Source organism: Melanerpes formicivorus, unplaced genomic scaffold (assembly GCF_026170545.1).
Source record: "Melanerpes formicivorus ecotype bairdi unplaced genomic scaffold, bMelFor1.0.p_v2 SCAF_68, whole genome shotgun sequence".
NCBI classification, from domain to species: domain Eukaryota; kingdom Metazoa; phylum Chordata; class Aves; order Piciformes; family Picidae; genus Melanerpes; species Melanerpes formicivorus.
The window spans coordinates 1,291,841-1,308,165 of NW_027142420.1; the positions used below are offsets into that span (position 1 = coordinate 1,291,841).

Genomic DNA, 16,325 nt, shown 5'->3' on the forward strand with positions numbered 1-16,325 from the left:
AGGAACGGGGAGAAGCAGATGGGACGTTAGGAGGAAGTTCTTCACCATAAGGGTGGTGAGAGCCTGGCACAGGCTGCCCAGGGAGGTGGTGGAAGCCTCCTGCCTGGAGGTGTTTGCAGCCAGGCTGGATGTGGCTGTGAGCAACCTGCTGTGGTGTGAGGTGTCCCTGCCCATGGCAGGGGGTTGGAGCTGGCTGAGCCTTGAGCTCCCTTCCAGCCCTGACAATTCTCTGATTCTGTGCTGGGGTGCAGGGATGCTCTCTGTGGTGTTCTCTGTTGCTTTTGCAATCATCCCAAAGAGTTTGTTTCTGTGAGTGCTGAGGAGCACTGAGATTCTGCCTGACTGGTGTTGGGCAGCCCTGGGCCTGCTTTGTAGGTCAGGTGAGAGCTGCAGCGTTCTGCATCTGTGAGTTCCATTGCCATTTTTCAGTCTGCTTTCTCGGTCTGGGAGGTTCTGCTGCTACTGGCACTGCCCTGAGCAGCTCAGCAGTGTCAGCAACCTTTGTCACTTCATTTTTCTCATCTTGTTTTCCTCTTCTGTTTGAACTGAGTGGAGAGGTTACAGAGAGAGGACCCCAGAGAACTGGGGTGGTTTCTCTTCATGTGGAGATTGACAAGTTACTCTTTCCTCCTGCTTTTAGGCAGCTCTTTATTCATGCAAAATTCCCTCCTCTTTTTCTTCTCTGAAGTCTTGAGTGGGAAAGGGAGTGGGCTGTCAGTGAGAGCTTTGGGAAACACATCTAAGTGCTGTGCATGAAGCAGGTCCTGCTCGTGTGCATGGCTTTTTGCTGCTTTCAAGGAGCTGCCTAAGCTGATGCAGCACAACTTCCCTTTCCAGATGATGTGTTGACTCTTCCCCCCAAATTGTTTATCCACACAGCCATTAATTCTCTTGCAGTTTCTACTCACTTGCCCATCAGATGCCTCCAGCTGGCATTGCACTGTCCCCAGTCTGCCTGTCCCTGCTCCCAGTGTCACCCTCTTGACCTTCAGCCTTGGGATGCTCTGCAGGCCTCGAGGCACTCCGCTTTCTTCCGCCTCCTCTCTTAGCCGCCTGGAGTTCACGCAGAAACTTCTGTGCTAGTCTTTGTTTCTCTGGGCCTGTTCCCATCTCCTTTGCTCTGCTCTGTTTTCCTGCTTGGACTCTGATTACAGTCTGCTTGGGGTGTTTAGCTTGGGTGGGGTTGGCTCTTCTGGGGCAGCTGTGCTCCGGCATTTCTTGGTTCCACACTGCTCCTCGCCGGAGGCCCTGGCACCTCACCTGTGTTAAATCAGTTCTGCTCTTCCAGAACAGACTCTCTGTGGTCCAGCAGCAGCACCAGTGCCTGAAGCTCCTTCCTTCTGACTCTTGTGTCTGCCACAGGCTTTAAATTCTGAGAGCACAGGTTGCTGGAATGGTTTAGGTTGGCTGGGACCTGACCACCCTTTAGCCTCGATCAGATGATCTGCTCTTAGGCCAGATTCACCTTGACTTTTGAAGCTGTGGTTAGCAGTACTGTGGAGTTAGGGGGGAATTAATGTAGAGTTTGATTCTGGTGACAGGTTTGCTTTGTAGTTCGCAGTGCAGGCTGCAAATCCTCTTCACACCAATGTGTTTGCACAGAGCTCGAGAGCATCTACTGGGCTGGGGGTCAAGTGGAGGGGGCCAAGCACAGCAATAAGCCAAGGAACAATGGATACAAACTTGAACAGAGAAGATTTCAACAGGAGGAGAAACTTCTTTACAGTGAGGGTGGCAGAGCCCTGGAGCAGGCTGCCCAGAGAGGTTGTGGAGTCTCCTCTGGAGATTTTGCTGACCCTTCTGGCTGCGTTGCTGTGTGACCTGCCCTGGCAGGGGGCTGGGACTGACGATTGCTGGAGCTCCCTTCCAACCTCTGATGTTTGTGATTCTGTGAAGAGAAGAATGTCATTTAAACTATCTTCTTTGAGATGCCTTTCCTACTGGTCAAGAGAATTCTTCTGCTGAGCTGTTGCATAAACCTTCTGCTTTGCAAGACATGGCAGTGAGCAGCAGGGGAAATGTAGGCTGAGCTAAAAGGGTTTGTGGTGAGGGTTTGCTGTCTGGAAATACCTCTTGTGTTCCTGGGAGAGAACAGACTTTGCAGGGGCCTGCAGTACCACTGATCTCAGCAGTGTCTGAAGACAGCACCCAGCAATATCCAAGAGCAGCTGAGTTCTTGCAGAGCCTTTTGCTGTCGTGTTTGTGCTCTCACACTCTGAACGTTGCTGGTACTCAATCCATGCTCATGGCACATTGCATAAGCAGCACAGTGCAGCCTTAGGCACAGCAAAAGGAATGGTGACAGTGTGTGCTCCACCAGAGGAGTTGTGGTGACAGTGTGTGCCCCACCAGAGGAGCAGTGACAGTGTGTGCCCCACCAGAGGAGTGACAGTGTGTGCCCCACCAGAGGAGCAGTGACAGTGTGTGCCCCACCAGAGGAGCAGTGACAGTGTGTGCTCCACCAGAGGAGCAGTGACAGTGTGTGCCTCACCAGAGGAGCAGTGACAGTGTGTGCTCCACCAGAGGAGCAGTGACAGTGTGTGCCCCACCAGAGGAGCAGTGACAGTGTGTGCTCCACCAGAGGAGCAGTGACAGTGTGTGCCCCACCAGAGGAGCAGTGACAGTGTGTGCCCCACCAGAGGAGCAGTGACAGTGTGTGCCTCACCAGAGGAGTGACAGTGTGTGCCCCACCAGAGGAGCAGTGACAGTGTGTGCCCCACCAGAGCAGTGACAGTGTGTGCCCCACCAGAGCAGCAGTGACAGTGTGTGCCCCACCAGAGGAGCAGTGACAGTGTGTGCTCCACCAGAGGAGCAGTGACAGTGTGTGCCCCACCAGAGGAGCAGTGACAGTGTGTGCCCCACCAGAGGAGTGACAGTGTGTGCCCCACCAGAGGAGTGACAGTGTGTGCCCCACCAGAGGAGCAGTGACAGTGTGTGCTCCACCAGAGGAGTGACAGTGTGTGCCTCACCAGAGGAGTGACAGTGTGTGCCCCACCAGAGGAGCAGTGACAGTGTGTGCCCCACCAGAGGAGCAGTGACAGTGTGTGCCCCACCAGAGGAGCAGTGACAGTGTGTGCCCCACCAGAGGAGCAGTGACAGTGTGTGCCCCACCAGAGGAGCAGTGACAGTGTGTGCCCCACCAGAGGAGCAGTGACAGTGTGTGCCCCACCAGAGGAGCAGTGACAGTGTGTGCCCCACCAGAGCAGAGAAGCAGAAGTTGGGGATGTTACCAGAAGTTGGACCTGCCATCTTTGGATGCTTTCTGCTTTCCAGGACTCTGGGTGTCAAATCCTACTCAGTGTGGGGCAGGGACTGTGTGTGGATGATCTGTTCATGATGTGTACAAAATCCCTCCTACAGAACCTCTGCAGAGCACAGATTTGGTGGTGGTGGAAGAATATTGATCACCCATTTGTGTAGCTGTGCATCTCCTTTTGTAGGAGGGGAAAAAGGAAAGCCATGGGGTGTCCTGGGAAAGGAGACCTCCTCTGGTACTTATCCAGAGAGTTTACAGGAGATGAGCACTAACTGGTTAGGCAGTGAATAGATGCCTCATCCAGGCATTTGTTTGTTCAGGTCCTGGTATTTATTCCTATCTGAAGCAGGCTGTGTGGCAGCACTGGAGAGGAGTCCTCTTGCCATCCTGATGATGTTCCAGAGCCTCCAGGCTGTGGCTTTTTCCTGTTTCCATCCTGCTTGAATTTTGTATTTGGCTGAGAAGCAGCCATGGCTTGGCTGGGTGAGAGCCCTTCCTGCCCCAGTGTGGTGCAGACCCCATCAGCATGCATGAGATGCAGTGAATCAGAAGTGCACCTCAGGCCTCACAAAAAGCCTGGGTGGATACATGTCACACTCTGGCTAGAAGATGCTTGCAGCTCCCTTTGGTTGTTGTTTGTGCCTTGGCAAAGCACTGTGCCAGCTCCTGTGCCATTTTGCTGCTTATTCACTCTGTTTGCAAAACAGCAGCTGGCTGCTGGTTGCACTCTTGAGCCGACTTGCTGGGAGGCTGCACCTCCCTCCCCTGCACTTTGGCACAGCAGACAGCCACAGCTCTGGGCACAGAACCTTTCATGCTCAGGTCGTGTACGCAGGGTCAAGGGCATGCACCAGGAGCTGCCAGAGGTGGGAGATGCAGTTAGGCTGTTGAGAGCCAAGTGGAACTGAGATGCTTGGTGCTTGATAATGCCACTGAAAGCTTTCTGCTAGGGCCTGGGAAAGAGGAGCTGTTGCCTCTCAGCTAGCTGTGGCACTAAACCCAAGCTCCCCCTATAGTCAAGGAAGCTCCTCCTGTCTTGGAGGGAGGTGTTAGGAGGTCAGAAGATTCTGTAGCTGTGAGCACAGGCTGAGGGAGCTGGGGTGTGCAGCCTGGAGAGGAGAAGGCTCCAGGGAGACCACAGAGCTGCCTGCCAGGACCTGAAGGCATCCTACAGGAAGGCTGCAGAAGGATTTTCCATCAGGGTGTCCAGGGGCAGGCCAAGAGGGAATGGTTTGAAGCTGAGGCAGAGCAGGGTCAGACTGGAGCTGAGGAAGAAGTTCTTCAGCAGGAGGCTGCTGAGACTCTGGCCCAGGCTGCCCAGGGAGGCTGTGGCTGCCTCCTGCCTGGGGGTGCTGAAGGCCAGGCTGGATGAGGCCTTGAGCAGCTGAGTGTAGCTGAGAGGTGTCCCTGGGCATGGAGGGGAGGTTGGGGCAGCTGAGCTCTGAGCTCCCTTCCAGCCTGAGCCAGTCTGTGACTCTAGGAACTAAGTTGGTGTATGGAGCTTAATTAGCCCTGGTTTAAGTTTTCCTTGAGTTGATTTCCTGTGCTGATGAATTGGAGCTGAGGGTTCTGCACCTTTTCTTTGCTGCCATGCTGGAGCAGGGGCTAGTTCAAGGAAGACAGAGTCTGGAGGATTTAGCTACCAGAGGAACTGATTTTCAGTGCATTAATAATCCTTTCAAGAGAGATTTGCTTGTTGATAGGAGGTCTGTCTACAGTGCACCCAGATGCACTTTGTGAAGCTCTGTTCCTAGGATGGTCTCCAAATTGGCCTTTTCAATGCAAATCTCCTGCTGAGGTGGCTCCAAGCACCTCCTGCTTCAGTGCTGAGTCTCTCCTGCCTTTTTTCAGTGCCATTTTGCAATAAGAGATGGAAAGATTTTTGTACAGAGCTTGGGCTTGGAAAAGCTTAACACTGTGAGTGCCCAAACACAGCTCTGCTGAAGAGGCACTGCTCATTAATTGAATCCTCTTCTGGGGGTGGGGACTGTGCAGGGAGCCTGTGGTTCACAAAGATCAACTACAGTATCGGATTCCTTCTCTGCAGGAGATTTCTTCGCACAGTTTCGATTTGCTGACGAGAAGGAATGGGCTGCAGAGAGCGTCTGCCACAAGCAGGTAAGCGGGAGGGCACTCCACAGAGAGCTTTGCTGACACAAACCCAGCCTTTGGGTTTCAGCTGGGTTAAAGGGAAAAGAGTCAGATGCCTACAGCAAGCCCTGTGGGAGCATATTCACCTGCTTGCCTAGGAAACTCCTTCTGCTTCCTCCAAATCAGCAGTGCAGGTCCTCTGGCTGAAGCTGCACCTCCAGCAGGGCTGTGGGACCACCTGGCCTTCAGATTGTTCTGTGTGTACATCATTTGGGAATAAAAAGTGTTCTGTAGATGTGGAATTTGAATCTGTGAGTTGCTGGGTCCCATTGTTCTGTGTGGCATGTGGCACAGCCTGCACATTCCTGCAATACACAGAACAGGGGAATGGAATAGTTGGAGGCATTGTTAGTTCCTCTTTTAATGCCAAACTACTGTGTTGAACTCCTCTTTCAGTCAATGCCCATGGACTGTGTGTTGAATTCTCTTTCAGTTCTCTGCACTTTCTGTTGACTGCCAGTCCTTGGCCCAGGCCCTTCAGGAACTGCCTCTGCACCTGAGGTTGAATGTCCCTGCTGAGCTTGTGCAGGTAATGCTGTGACTGGCAAGTGTCTGATGTGCCAGAGTCATGCCCTGAAACTTGATCTTCCAGCAGGAGTGGAAGGTGTTCTAGGAGCAGAAGTGTCTTGTGGGAGCAGCATGTGCTGGGCAGGTGCTGGGTGCCCCTCTCCCAGCACTTGGCTGTAAGGTGCTCTGATGTGCAGCACAGGAGACTGAAAGGCAGGCAGCAGAGTGCTTGGCATGGAAGCACTGTGCCAGTTCTGTGTTTGTTCTCTTGCTAGCAGCTAGAAGCTTGCACAACCATTGTGAAAGTGCTTCCACATCCTTTGCTGTTCATTATTGGAACTCTGGTTTCCTCCTTTGCACTGCACCTTTAGCCCATGAATCAATTTACATGTGTTAGAAGAAAATGTCACTTGTGCTCTGCTGGGAGAGAAAACCCAACACACCAGCAGAGTATTAGGAAAGGCTTCTTCAGGCTGTGAGAAAGGAGCTCTTCCTGCAAGGGCAAGAGGACAAATGCAGCTGAAATAGAGAACCAACATTCTGAAAACAGATCCATCTGCTCAAGCAGCAAACCCAAACTTGTCAGGAGAAGTTTTACTTCTCTTTGGGGTTCATAGACTCCCAGAATGACTTAGGCTGGAAGGGACCTCAGAGGTCATCTACTCCAACCCCATGCCATGAAGCTGCAGTGAAGTGCAGCTCTGCCTTGAGGGACCTCAGAGCTGTCTGCAGAGAGGGTGTCTGAGAGACTGCAAAGAAATGCCAGTTCCAACTGCAGTTTTCTTCTGCAGAGTCCTAGTCGTGGTCTCTAACTTCTGCCAGGGTTCTAAACTCTGTGTTATGCCATTTCACCTCTGGCTCGTCACCCTGAGCGCTGGTGTGGTCCTGGACAGGCTGCAGTGTTACTGGCACCAGGGCACCCTGATGGCAGCAGTGTTCCACAGCTGGATGATGAGTGGCCACTCCTTGCTCCACCCTGTGGTGATGGTTTGGCATTTGGGTTCACTTCTCAAAGCACACAGCTAGCTGCTCTACCTTGTGCTGAATGGAGGGAAGGCCTGAGCGGGGGTAAGGTCTTAGAGCTGGTCCTGGCTAGAATCACTAAACCACTGAGAGCATTGATGTGATTTCCTGGCAGAAGAGAGCTTGACAAAGGCACTCTCCAGGGAGGAGTTGTGACACTGTGGCACTTGCTGATTGAGCTGCAGTCTTATTCTGATGGACGGGGTAGAAGGAGGTTGCACCTGCAGTTGCTTCTCCAGAAGTGTCACCAGGGAGGCTGTTCTGCTTCCACTCTTGTGCCCTCTTAAAGGGATGGGGTGTAGGAAGCCTGAGTGCTGCAATCTAGATTAGACAGAATAGTAACTACGGAGTTAATCATCCAAAAGGCTGAAGGGCTTCCTTGTCTCTTAGGCATCAACCCCAGCAGAGCTCCCACAGATGAAACCTAAAGTTACTGATGACAGCAAGAGGAGAGAGCTGCTGTTCCGACGGCCTCCAGCTCCGAGTGACACAGCATTGGGCTCCCGTTCCAGTGCTGATTCTGTTGCTTCCCCAGAGCCTGGAAGTAAACCCAGTCCTGGGGCAAGTGCAGCAGAACCACTTCAGAGAGCCCATGCACTGGCAAAGCAAGAGGCTGACCATGTGGATGAAGAACTGGATTTCCTCCTGAGTCTGGATGCTCCTGTGGATACAGCCAAGGGCCCCGTGCCAGGCGTGGTGTCTGGCAGCTCAGCTGAGAAGGAGCTGAAAGATCTGAGCACGGAGTGGAAGGAAAAGGGTAAGCAGGATTCCCCTCCCCCCCAGCAGCCCCTTTGTATAGCTTCAGTTGCTCTGTGCTGGCACTGACAAGGCAACAGCACTGCTGCCATCCTCTCTGCCATGAGGCAGTGCACAGAGCTTTGTGTTTAGCCAGGGCTGGGCGCAGACCCACTTGGTCCCCGCTGGAGTTCCAGCACGGCCAAGGCCACTGGAAGCAGAAAGCCAAATTCCCCTGCAGAGCAGCACTTGCAAAGGAAACTGATTAGTGTACTGCTGGGGAATGGTAGTGAGAGGAAGCTGAAGTGTTGGTGGGTCCCCAGCAGTCCTTAGCTCAGGGTGCACACCAGCAGCTGTTCCTGATGGCTTGTTCTGAAGCCTCCTTTCACACTTTACCAGCATTGGCTGTGCAAACCCAAGCTCTGTGGGGGTTTCACGTTTGAAGATGGTCATGTTTCAGAGAAAGCTGCAGACTCCTCCTTTTCTTTCATTCCTACAAGTTAAATGACCCTTTGTGAGTCTTGCTGCCTGTGGCTTCCTCCCCCTCCCCAGCCCACAATGCTGTAAAGCAATCTTCAGCATCTCTGGTTTGTTGTGGGGGATTTTTTTGCTGTCTGAAAACTGAAGCCCAGGATGGCTGAAGCTGTAAGGTGCCCCACAAGCCAGCCAAGCCCTGCTTACTGAAGGCACTCCTCACTGCAGTGGCATTCCTGCTTTGTCTCCAAAACACACTGTAAAGCCCACAGGCAAACAGTGCCAACAGAGCTGGAACCCTGCCCTGCTGTGCACTCCCAGTGTGCCCTCTTGCTCCTCTCCTGCAGGCAGCATGGGAGGCAGATGGCAGGAGGGGCATCACTTACAATCTGCCTGTGCAGGCCAGGCCATGACCCCTTGCACCAGGGGGAAGCCACGTTGTTCCACTGGGCTTATTGAGCTGCCTCTCTTTTTGTCACTGCTCTCTCTGGCCTGTGGCTGTGCTGCAGGAGAGGTTGTGCTGAAGCAGTCAGGTGTGCACTGAAAAGGGCAACAGCCCCTGGCACAGAGCTGCTGGGAAATGGGCTCCAGATTTTTCAGGTCTCTGCTTTTCACTTTTCTAGACCTTTTAAAACCAGCTGTGCCTGAAGAGAAGAATACAGAACCACAGCAGCAGAAGAAAGCATCTAAAACCATTACTGAGGAGGAGCTGGAGGACTGGCTGGACAGCATGATCTCCTGAAGCTCCCCTTTTGGACAGCATGGTCTCCTGAAGCTCCCCTTTTGGACAGCATGGTCTCCTGAAGCTCCCCTTTTGGACAGCATGATCTCCTGAAGCTCCCCTTTTGGACAGCATGGTCTCCTGAAGCTCCCCTTTTCTCATGAAGAAGGGAACAGAGCAAACACTGAGCAGCAAGTGGACTCTCAGTTGGATCGGTGTCCCAAATGCCCAATTTTCTGTGCTGGCACCTAAAGTTCTGTGCAACCAAAATGCATTTAGATGAGACTGAAAGCTGTGTGAGACAAAGCATGCTTAGAAAGGTCTAAAGGCTGTGATGAATTGAGGATTTTCTTTGCTAAAGCCCCAGGCTGCAGCCTGCTGAGAGAACGCTGGCTTCAGCTTGTGCTCGCGCTGTGTAGTCCTTAAAATAAAGCAATGAACGCAGTGGCCTTGTGTCCTGGTAGTCACCATCCCCAGGCCACTGCTCCAGCTTGCAGGGGAAGAAGAAAGCCAAGCACAAAGGTAGGGTTTGGTTTCTGATACTTTATTGCAGTGGGCACTTTTTAGTAGAAGAAAAGAAAATGCATAATCCTGGCAGCTTCTACTTGCAGGTGACCAGAGAGCAATCTGTTAGGTGGGGCTAAGAGTTCAGTTGGGTTCCTTCTGATACAGTCTATGTCCTTTAACAGCAGCATCTAATAAGCTGTCATTGAAGGTAGTACAGAAACAAACTTCAAGTGCAGTTTCCTAGAGGGAGACAGAAAAGCAGTACAGGTAATGGATCTGTTTGGCTACAACACTAACAAATAAAAACTTTGCATAGCTATGTCTACAGAGGTTTTAAGGCACTTCATGTTCCAAGGTCACCAAAGTGTTTGAAAATGTTTTCTCCCTAACTGCTTAAAGCTTCTCAAGCTGGCTCTGGAATACATTCACTAGCAAATGCTGGGCTGGCAAAAACTAGGCAGCAGTTAGTTCAAAGGTTTTTTTCTGAGGCATGGCCTCTGATGTTCAAGTTCTTAAACGTTGTGCAATTAAGACACCTTGTAGCCCTTTCAGCTGTAGTGCCAGACACCAGGTTGATGCTGTGGTAGAGAGCTGCTCTCGCTGCAGACCACCTTGCACAGAAAGGCTCCGGTGACGCTGGCGTGGTTCTCCTCATCAGACCTCTTCCGTGTGTGGTGAGTATGGAAGGCCCATGAAATCCTGTCAGGTTTTATGTCTGTCCTGAAGTTTGAAGACATTTAAAGCAAACACAAGCTGTGACATTACACCATGAGAAGGAAAGAAGTGGTTTTGTGTACTGGATCTCAACAGTCCATGAATCAGTGGCTCCTCCTGCGAGCGACCTTAGCCCAGCTGATCCTCATACTGCTTCCGGAAGCAGTCCCCTGCTGGGAAGAAGTCCCAGCACCTCTCCTGGTACATCTTCCACACAAAGGACTCCTGAAAATGGTAAAGAGCAGTCAGTGTAAGCAAGACTTGCAGTTACTGTAAGCAGACCCCTTGCAGGGAGTGCTCTAGAGAAGCTTCTGGCAGTGGCCAGGTGCTGTGCCTGTTGCCCTGGAGCAGAGGCAGACAGCCGCTGGAAGGCGAAGGCGCTGGGAAGGCTTTGCCCAGGTGCTGCTCTGCACTGCTCTGCATCCAGCACTGATGGCCTCTAGGTCACTTTAGAGACACTGTGGCCATGTAAATTATCAGTCCAGTGATAGCACACTGCTCTGGTTTGCTTGGGAAAGGCACTTTAGTAGTGTGTGCAAAACAGCTTCTTGGAGCTAAGGACATAGATGAAAGTAAAGCTCCTTAGGTGATGTTTGTTTTCTTTTTTTTTTTGTGGGGTGTCCCTGCCCATGGCAGGGGGGTTGGAACTAGATGATCCTTGTGGTCCCTTCCAACCCTGAATGAAACTATGAAACTATGAAACTAGGTGCTATTTAAGGGCCACCAAGACTGCACTTGCACACAAACTGCCATCTGCCTACCTAGAGATACACAGACTTGGGCTGCACAGACAGTGGCTTAACTACTTACTTACTCTTCAGGGAAGAGTGTGCAGTGTGTGCACCTGGTGTACTGCAGGGTCTGGTTTCAGAGGCGCCAGTGAGGTTATTGGTCAGTGACTTGTGCCACGAGTTCAGTGCTGGGTGTAACAGCACTGCTGCAGCCACCTCTCCCTTTTTTAACCTTTCCTTTCTCTCTCAGAAGACTCTCAGGGAGGGTGGCATCATCTCCACTCCTAGGTGGTACATCAGTTCCACCTGGTGGTACACAACTACCAGGCTGGGGAAGCTAGAAATGCTGCAAGACAATCTTGAGAAGGAAAGAAAGAATTCCCTACTCACCTGGCCAGTGTGCTCTGTTTCATCCTTGTTAATGAGATACATTAAGAAGAACCTGAAACAAGCACATGAAGTGGGGATTAATGCAGGGAATGAAGCAGCTCTGCCCAGCCCTTCCTGGGCTGGGCTAGGTGAGGGAGATGATGCCAACCAGCAAAGTGCTGATCCTGCTAGCAGCTACAGCGCTTGTGTGAAAGGAGAGAACTCTCTGCTGCAGCTCTGCTGCTATGGAAGTGCCGAGAGATGAGAGAGCTGCAGAAGTGTTACAGTGTGCTCTGGCATTGCCTTGGTGCCAGGAGCCATACCTGGACAGGGCAGATGCCAACTCCTGTGCACACCTTGGCAGAAGTTACCATGGCTGCCATGCAAGCAGGTAGAGTGTGGCAAATCCTCAGCTGCACCAAGCCTTCCAGAGCCTCGTGCTGAGCCTGTCTGCCTGGCCCTGCTTCCTCTGCTCACTGAGAGGTAGAGACCTGAGTGGCTTGGGAAGGCTGTGGAGCACTAACAGCTGGCTGGTTTGTTACACAGCCTGGTGGGTTGGAAAAGCCCTTTAAGATCCAACCATGCTCTGACATTACTGTCTGGTGCTAAATCATGTCCCTTAGCACCACATCTCTGCACCTCCTGAACTCCTCCAGGGAGGGGAATCTGACCATCTCCCTGGGGAGTCCAGAATCCAGTGTTTGAGAACCCTTTCAGTCAAGAACTCTCTTCTAATCCAACCTAAACCTGTCCTGGTGCAACCTGAGGTCATTTCCTCTTATCCTATTGTTTGTTACTTGGGAGAAGAGACCAACAAGCACCCACCTCACAACAACCTCCTTTCAGGTGTGTAACACAGCTCTTGGTTAGGCACTTGTGGTGCACTGACCTTGGGGTTAGCCTTGGCATTGCTTGCACTGGTGAGAGCAGCAGCTGTGCTGGCCTGGGCCATTGCCCAACTGAGGGGCAGCCTGCTTGGAAAGTCCTTCCCTGTAGATTCTCCCAGTAAGGGAGTGGCTGGTTTGAATTTACTGTGAGCAGCAGGTTCCTATCTGCCAATGAAGCAACTCAACAGGGTAAGAAAAGCTTCAGTTTGGCAGTGCCAGCTGCTGTGCAGGGAATGCTGCAGCTGCCACTCCAGGAGCCACACTAGGCTTTTCCTGCATTTAAAAGCAATGTCACAGGCTGAGATGCTGAGCTCCAGAGGCAGGCTTGCATTAGGCACACCACCAGTGCTCATGTATTTGTCATTTCTGTATGAGTAATGAATGCAGCAAAATGCCTTCTTCACTACCCTCTCTGCTCTGTAGTCACTGATGAAAGTGGAGGAGCCCTGGGGACTCTGGCAATGCTCTCAGCATGTGCAACTCCCTCCCTCTTGCTTCAAGGCTCTGGCCAGCTGCTCTCTCACAAAGGAGCTGAGGGGTCAGACCTGCACAGTGTTTTTTGTGGCTTAGCTTTCAGGAATATTCCCCAAATGCTTTTCCTTTTGCTCTGCTTTGTTGTCTGTGTGTCACATTGAGGCTCAGTCTCAGTGCTCTCATCACCAAGACCCCAGAAGCCATAATTAAACCCTCCAAACTAAAGGGACTTACTAAACTGTTGTTCCCCCTCACACCACTCTCTGGGCTTCCTTCCAGAGGAGTGGGGGCCTGCAGGTCTCACCCCACTCAGGTGGCTCATGTAAGGTGAACCCTTTCAAGATCAGCAGCAGCAATGCAGGGAGCAGAGAGGCCAGAAAGGAATGGAGGTGTGGCTCAGTTCAGCAGCATTCTGCCTTGGGAATGTCAGCAGTGCATGCCCCCAGCCTGCTGTGGAGCTGGGAGGGCTGTGGGCCATCACTGCAGCAGCAAACTCTACTCACAGGTAGTTTGCCAGGTTGTGCTCTTGCAGGGTGTGTGTTTCAAAGCCGTGTGGGGTGGTGTCGAAGTAGTCATTGCCGATGCCACAGATGAAGCACTTGGTCTGCAAGCACAAGAGGTGGTGACAGAGAATTGAACTCAGGGTCACTTTGTGCCCTGGCAAAGGCTGCATGAGGAAGGGCAATGGAGAAGGCAGTGTGCTTGCTCATACCTCCATATCTTCTCTCACTTGTTCTTGCTGGTCTCTTAACTCCCCAAAAGCATCAATAATCAGACCTGTTTCAAATGGTAAAGTAGCAAGGCTTCAGTACTTGGCAGTATGCACCTCTCAGCTGATGTCCCTAGCCCCTGCAACCCAGCTAAGGACCATTGCTTGTGCTTTGCCTTGTGTAAAACTGTGGCTGTCTGCAGGAATGATTCCATCAGCTCAGGAATGAGGCTTTACAGCACGGCTTTGAGCGTGCCTCTCACACAGCCGTGGCTCAAAGCCCCTGCAGGGAATTCTAACAGGCCCTGCCAAGGTCAGGGAGAGTACCTTGAATGATGGCCAGGAGGATGACTATGACAAAGAAGAAGAAGGTGATGTCAAAGACAATTCGATACATCTCGTAGGGGTCTCCAGCGGGGTCCTCGATCTCGTCTCCGATGCCACCGCCAGCCCTCACCCCCACGTACATGTGGAACAGGTAACACTGGAAGACAGAGGCAAAGTGCAGCTGGGTTTGCCAGGAGTCACTCTGCTTTTTGCTTCTCAAATGGCTCTGCTCTGCTCACTCATTCCCTTTGCAAGCTGCAGTAACCAAGAATGCACAGGAACATTCCTGCTGTGCCACAGACTGCACCGAAATGCTGCTCTTGGCTCAGCTGAGGGGATTACAGCTCACACTTTTGAAGAGGGGCACTCAGCATCAGCAGTCAGCTTAGGTCTGACTAATAACATCCCCCCCCAGGTAGTCTTAGTCTGTATTGGTTCCATATTCTAAGGTTTGATCTTGCTCTGAGTCCATCTTTGGAAGTTGCAAAGGCATTCAGAAGTGTTGGCAGGCAAACATCAGCGTAAAATAAATCCTGACACATGCATTCCCTCCAGGTAGAGCTCTGTGTGCAGGTGGCTCCTGGGTGACTTCAGTGTGGCAATGGTAGATGTCTGGTTTAGTACATTGTAAATTACTGATGAGCTGGGAGCCAGTCTGGGGTCAGCTGGGTGCAGGAGAAACTGCTGTACAGAATTGGTGCTGTGTCCTGTTGCTTCAACAGGAAAGTGCTCATGGAAAAACCTTTAGACTGTGGCTCTTGAAGCTAAATACTAGAACAGAGTCTTCTGCTGATGTTCCTGCATGAATCACCCACAGAACCTTTGCAAACCACCTCCAGGCACACAGTGTGGGTTAAACCCAAGGCAAATCTCAAAGCCCAGTGCTCTGAAGTCACAGCAGACAGTAGTGCTGGAGTTAGATACTCAGGACCAAGCCTGGCCACCCTGGCCTGTCACAAGCACACACTGCACAGAGCCACATCCATCCATCCCTACACTGCAGCCCCACTGCTGACCTGAGCTGCTGGTACCACTTCAGCCATACTGGAAGTGTACCTGGGACTGATTCCCTTCACTCAGTGGTGAGGTTTAAACTGTAATGGTTTCATGAGTCAGGTTACTCCTACATCTCTTTTCTGACCAGCCCACTCTAGTGCTCTGTATGCAGTTCGATCACACTGCTGAGGCACTGCTCATGGTTTCTGACCTGCAGTTTGAGAGTTCAAGGGGAGGGAAAATCATTTTGTGCAGCCTGACACTCCTCTCTTCTGAGGGATTTCAGTCTGTCTCTGGCATATAACAGAGAGTGACTGTGCCCTGGCAGAAATGAGCTGGCTGCAATCTCAGAATACCACATCTTTAGTGCCTGAATTGATGCTGTTTTCTGTATGCAGGAAGAAAAGTGCCTTTTCACACCACCATGAGTAGCTGTAAAGTATCTTCTGACATGACCTAAAGGGCATTCTGTGGCAACAGGTGGAAAGAAGAAGAGAACTCAGTCACACTAGATTACCACCCACAGCAACCTGCCATTTCCCTCTACTCACCTTTGACTTCTCCAAATCATGACTGACTTACTAAGTGCAAGCAGGTTTGGAGCAGGCTTTAGCAGCTCTTGCTAATGCCATCAGACACTTCACTCAGAGCAGGAGCGGAAGAGCTTCCACACTTGCAAATATTGGAGCCAGCCAGGTTTATTTGTGCTGCTTTTCTGCCAGGGAATTACTTTCCCATACTGTAAGGGTTTGCCATTTGTAAAAGCCAAAGTTGCAGCAACTCAGATGCCACAGTGCTGAGGAGAAAATCCCCAGCATGTCCCTCTGCTGGTGAGTGTCACCTCCCCACTGCTGCTGCCTTTAGACCACTGCAGAGGCAGTTTCCAGACCCTTCACGTTTGCAGGACGACCTTTAGCAGGAAGAAGCGACCCCAGGAGAAGACAAACCTCCCTGCCCTGCTTGTCATGCACCCTCAGGACCGTTTGCTCAGTGAGGCAGAAGGGTGGAGCAGGCAGTGCAGCTGTACTTACTGTCATCATGTCATCACACTTCATGTCTGGCTCGTCTTCATCTTCGCTTTTGTTGTAGAACTTGCGGAAGAAGTTGAAGGCCACCACCGTGTACAGGTAGACTACGACAGCCAGGAGCCCGACAGTCAGCACCAGCTGTGCAGGGAGACATGGCAAGAGAGCAGATAGCAATTCCACTCTGTCAGAAAGGTCCCAGCTCAGTGTAGTGCCTCAGTAGTGAAAAGGGATCCTCCACCCTTCCCAGCAAGGAGACTACCCAGGGGCTGGGATGGCTTGAGCTCTCCATGCTGCATGGATCAGCAGCTGTGTCCTTCTCTCTGAGCCCTTTTCACTGAAGCAGTGTTTGCATGGAATCACACAATTGTCAGGGCTGGAAGGGACCTCAAGGCTCAGCCAGCCCCAACCCCCCTGCCATGGGCAGGGACACCTCACACCACAGCAGGTTGCTCACAGCCACATCCAGCCTGGCTGCAAACACCTCCAGGGATGAGGCTTCCACCACCTCCCTGGGCAGCCTGTGCCAGGCTCTCACCACCCTCATGGGGAACAACTTCTTCCTCAGGTCTAATCTAAATCTTCCCTCCTCTAGCTTGGATCCATTCCCCCAGTCCTGTCACACCTTACTAAGTACTGAAATCCTCAGCACCCAGATCAGTGTCACTGCTGTAGCTAAGGAGAGCCTGTGGGTTCTCTCTACTCCAGTTAATCACTGA

At 51.9% G+C, this 16,325-nt stretch overlaps 2 protein-coding genes across 7 annotated transcripts in view; one reads left to right on the forward strand and one right to left on the reverse strand.

Moving 5' to 3' along the window:
* Positions 1-9,693, forward strand: part of AVEN (apoptosis and caspase activation inhibitor) — a 93,843-nt gene extending 84,150 nt beyond the window's left edge. The window contains exons 3-6 of the mRNA XM_068162900.1: positions 5,304-5,374; positions 5,841-5,936; positions 7,328-7,694; positions 8,770-9,693. Coding sequence (XP_068019001.1) covers positions 5,304-5,374; positions 5,841-5,936; positions 7,328-7,694; positions 8,770-8,888 — 653 coding nt within the window. The 3' untranslated portion in view covers positions 8,889-9,693. The remainder of the gene's footprint in view (positions 1-5,303; positions 5,375-5,840; positions 5,937-7,327; positions 7,695-8,769) is intronic.
* The window catches only part of RYR3 (ryanodine receptor 3), a 230,660-nt gene continuing 223,730 nt past the window's right edge, over positions 9,396-16,325 (reverse strand). For 5 of the 6 annotated variants that reach the window (XM_068162895.1, XM_068162893.1, XM_068162894.1 and 2 more), the window contains 6 exons: positions 15,613-15,747; positions 13,586-13,742; positions 13,262-13,326; positions 13,053-13,153; positions 11,210-11,261; positions 9,396-10,313 (listed from right to left, as the gene is read on the reverse strand). In XM_068162895.1, coding sequence (XP_068018996.1) covers positions 10,218-10,313; positions 11,210-11,261; positions 13,053-13,153; positions 13,262-13,326; positions 13,586-13,742; positions 15,613-15,747 — 606 coding nt within the window. In that variant the 3' untranslated portion in view covers positions 9,396-10,217. The remainder of the gene's footprint in view (positions 10,314-11,209; positions 11,262-13,052; positions 13,154-13,261; positions 13,327-13,585; positions 13,743-15,612; positions 15,748-16,325) is intronic. The other variant, XM_068162897.1, reaches the window with a different exon arrangement.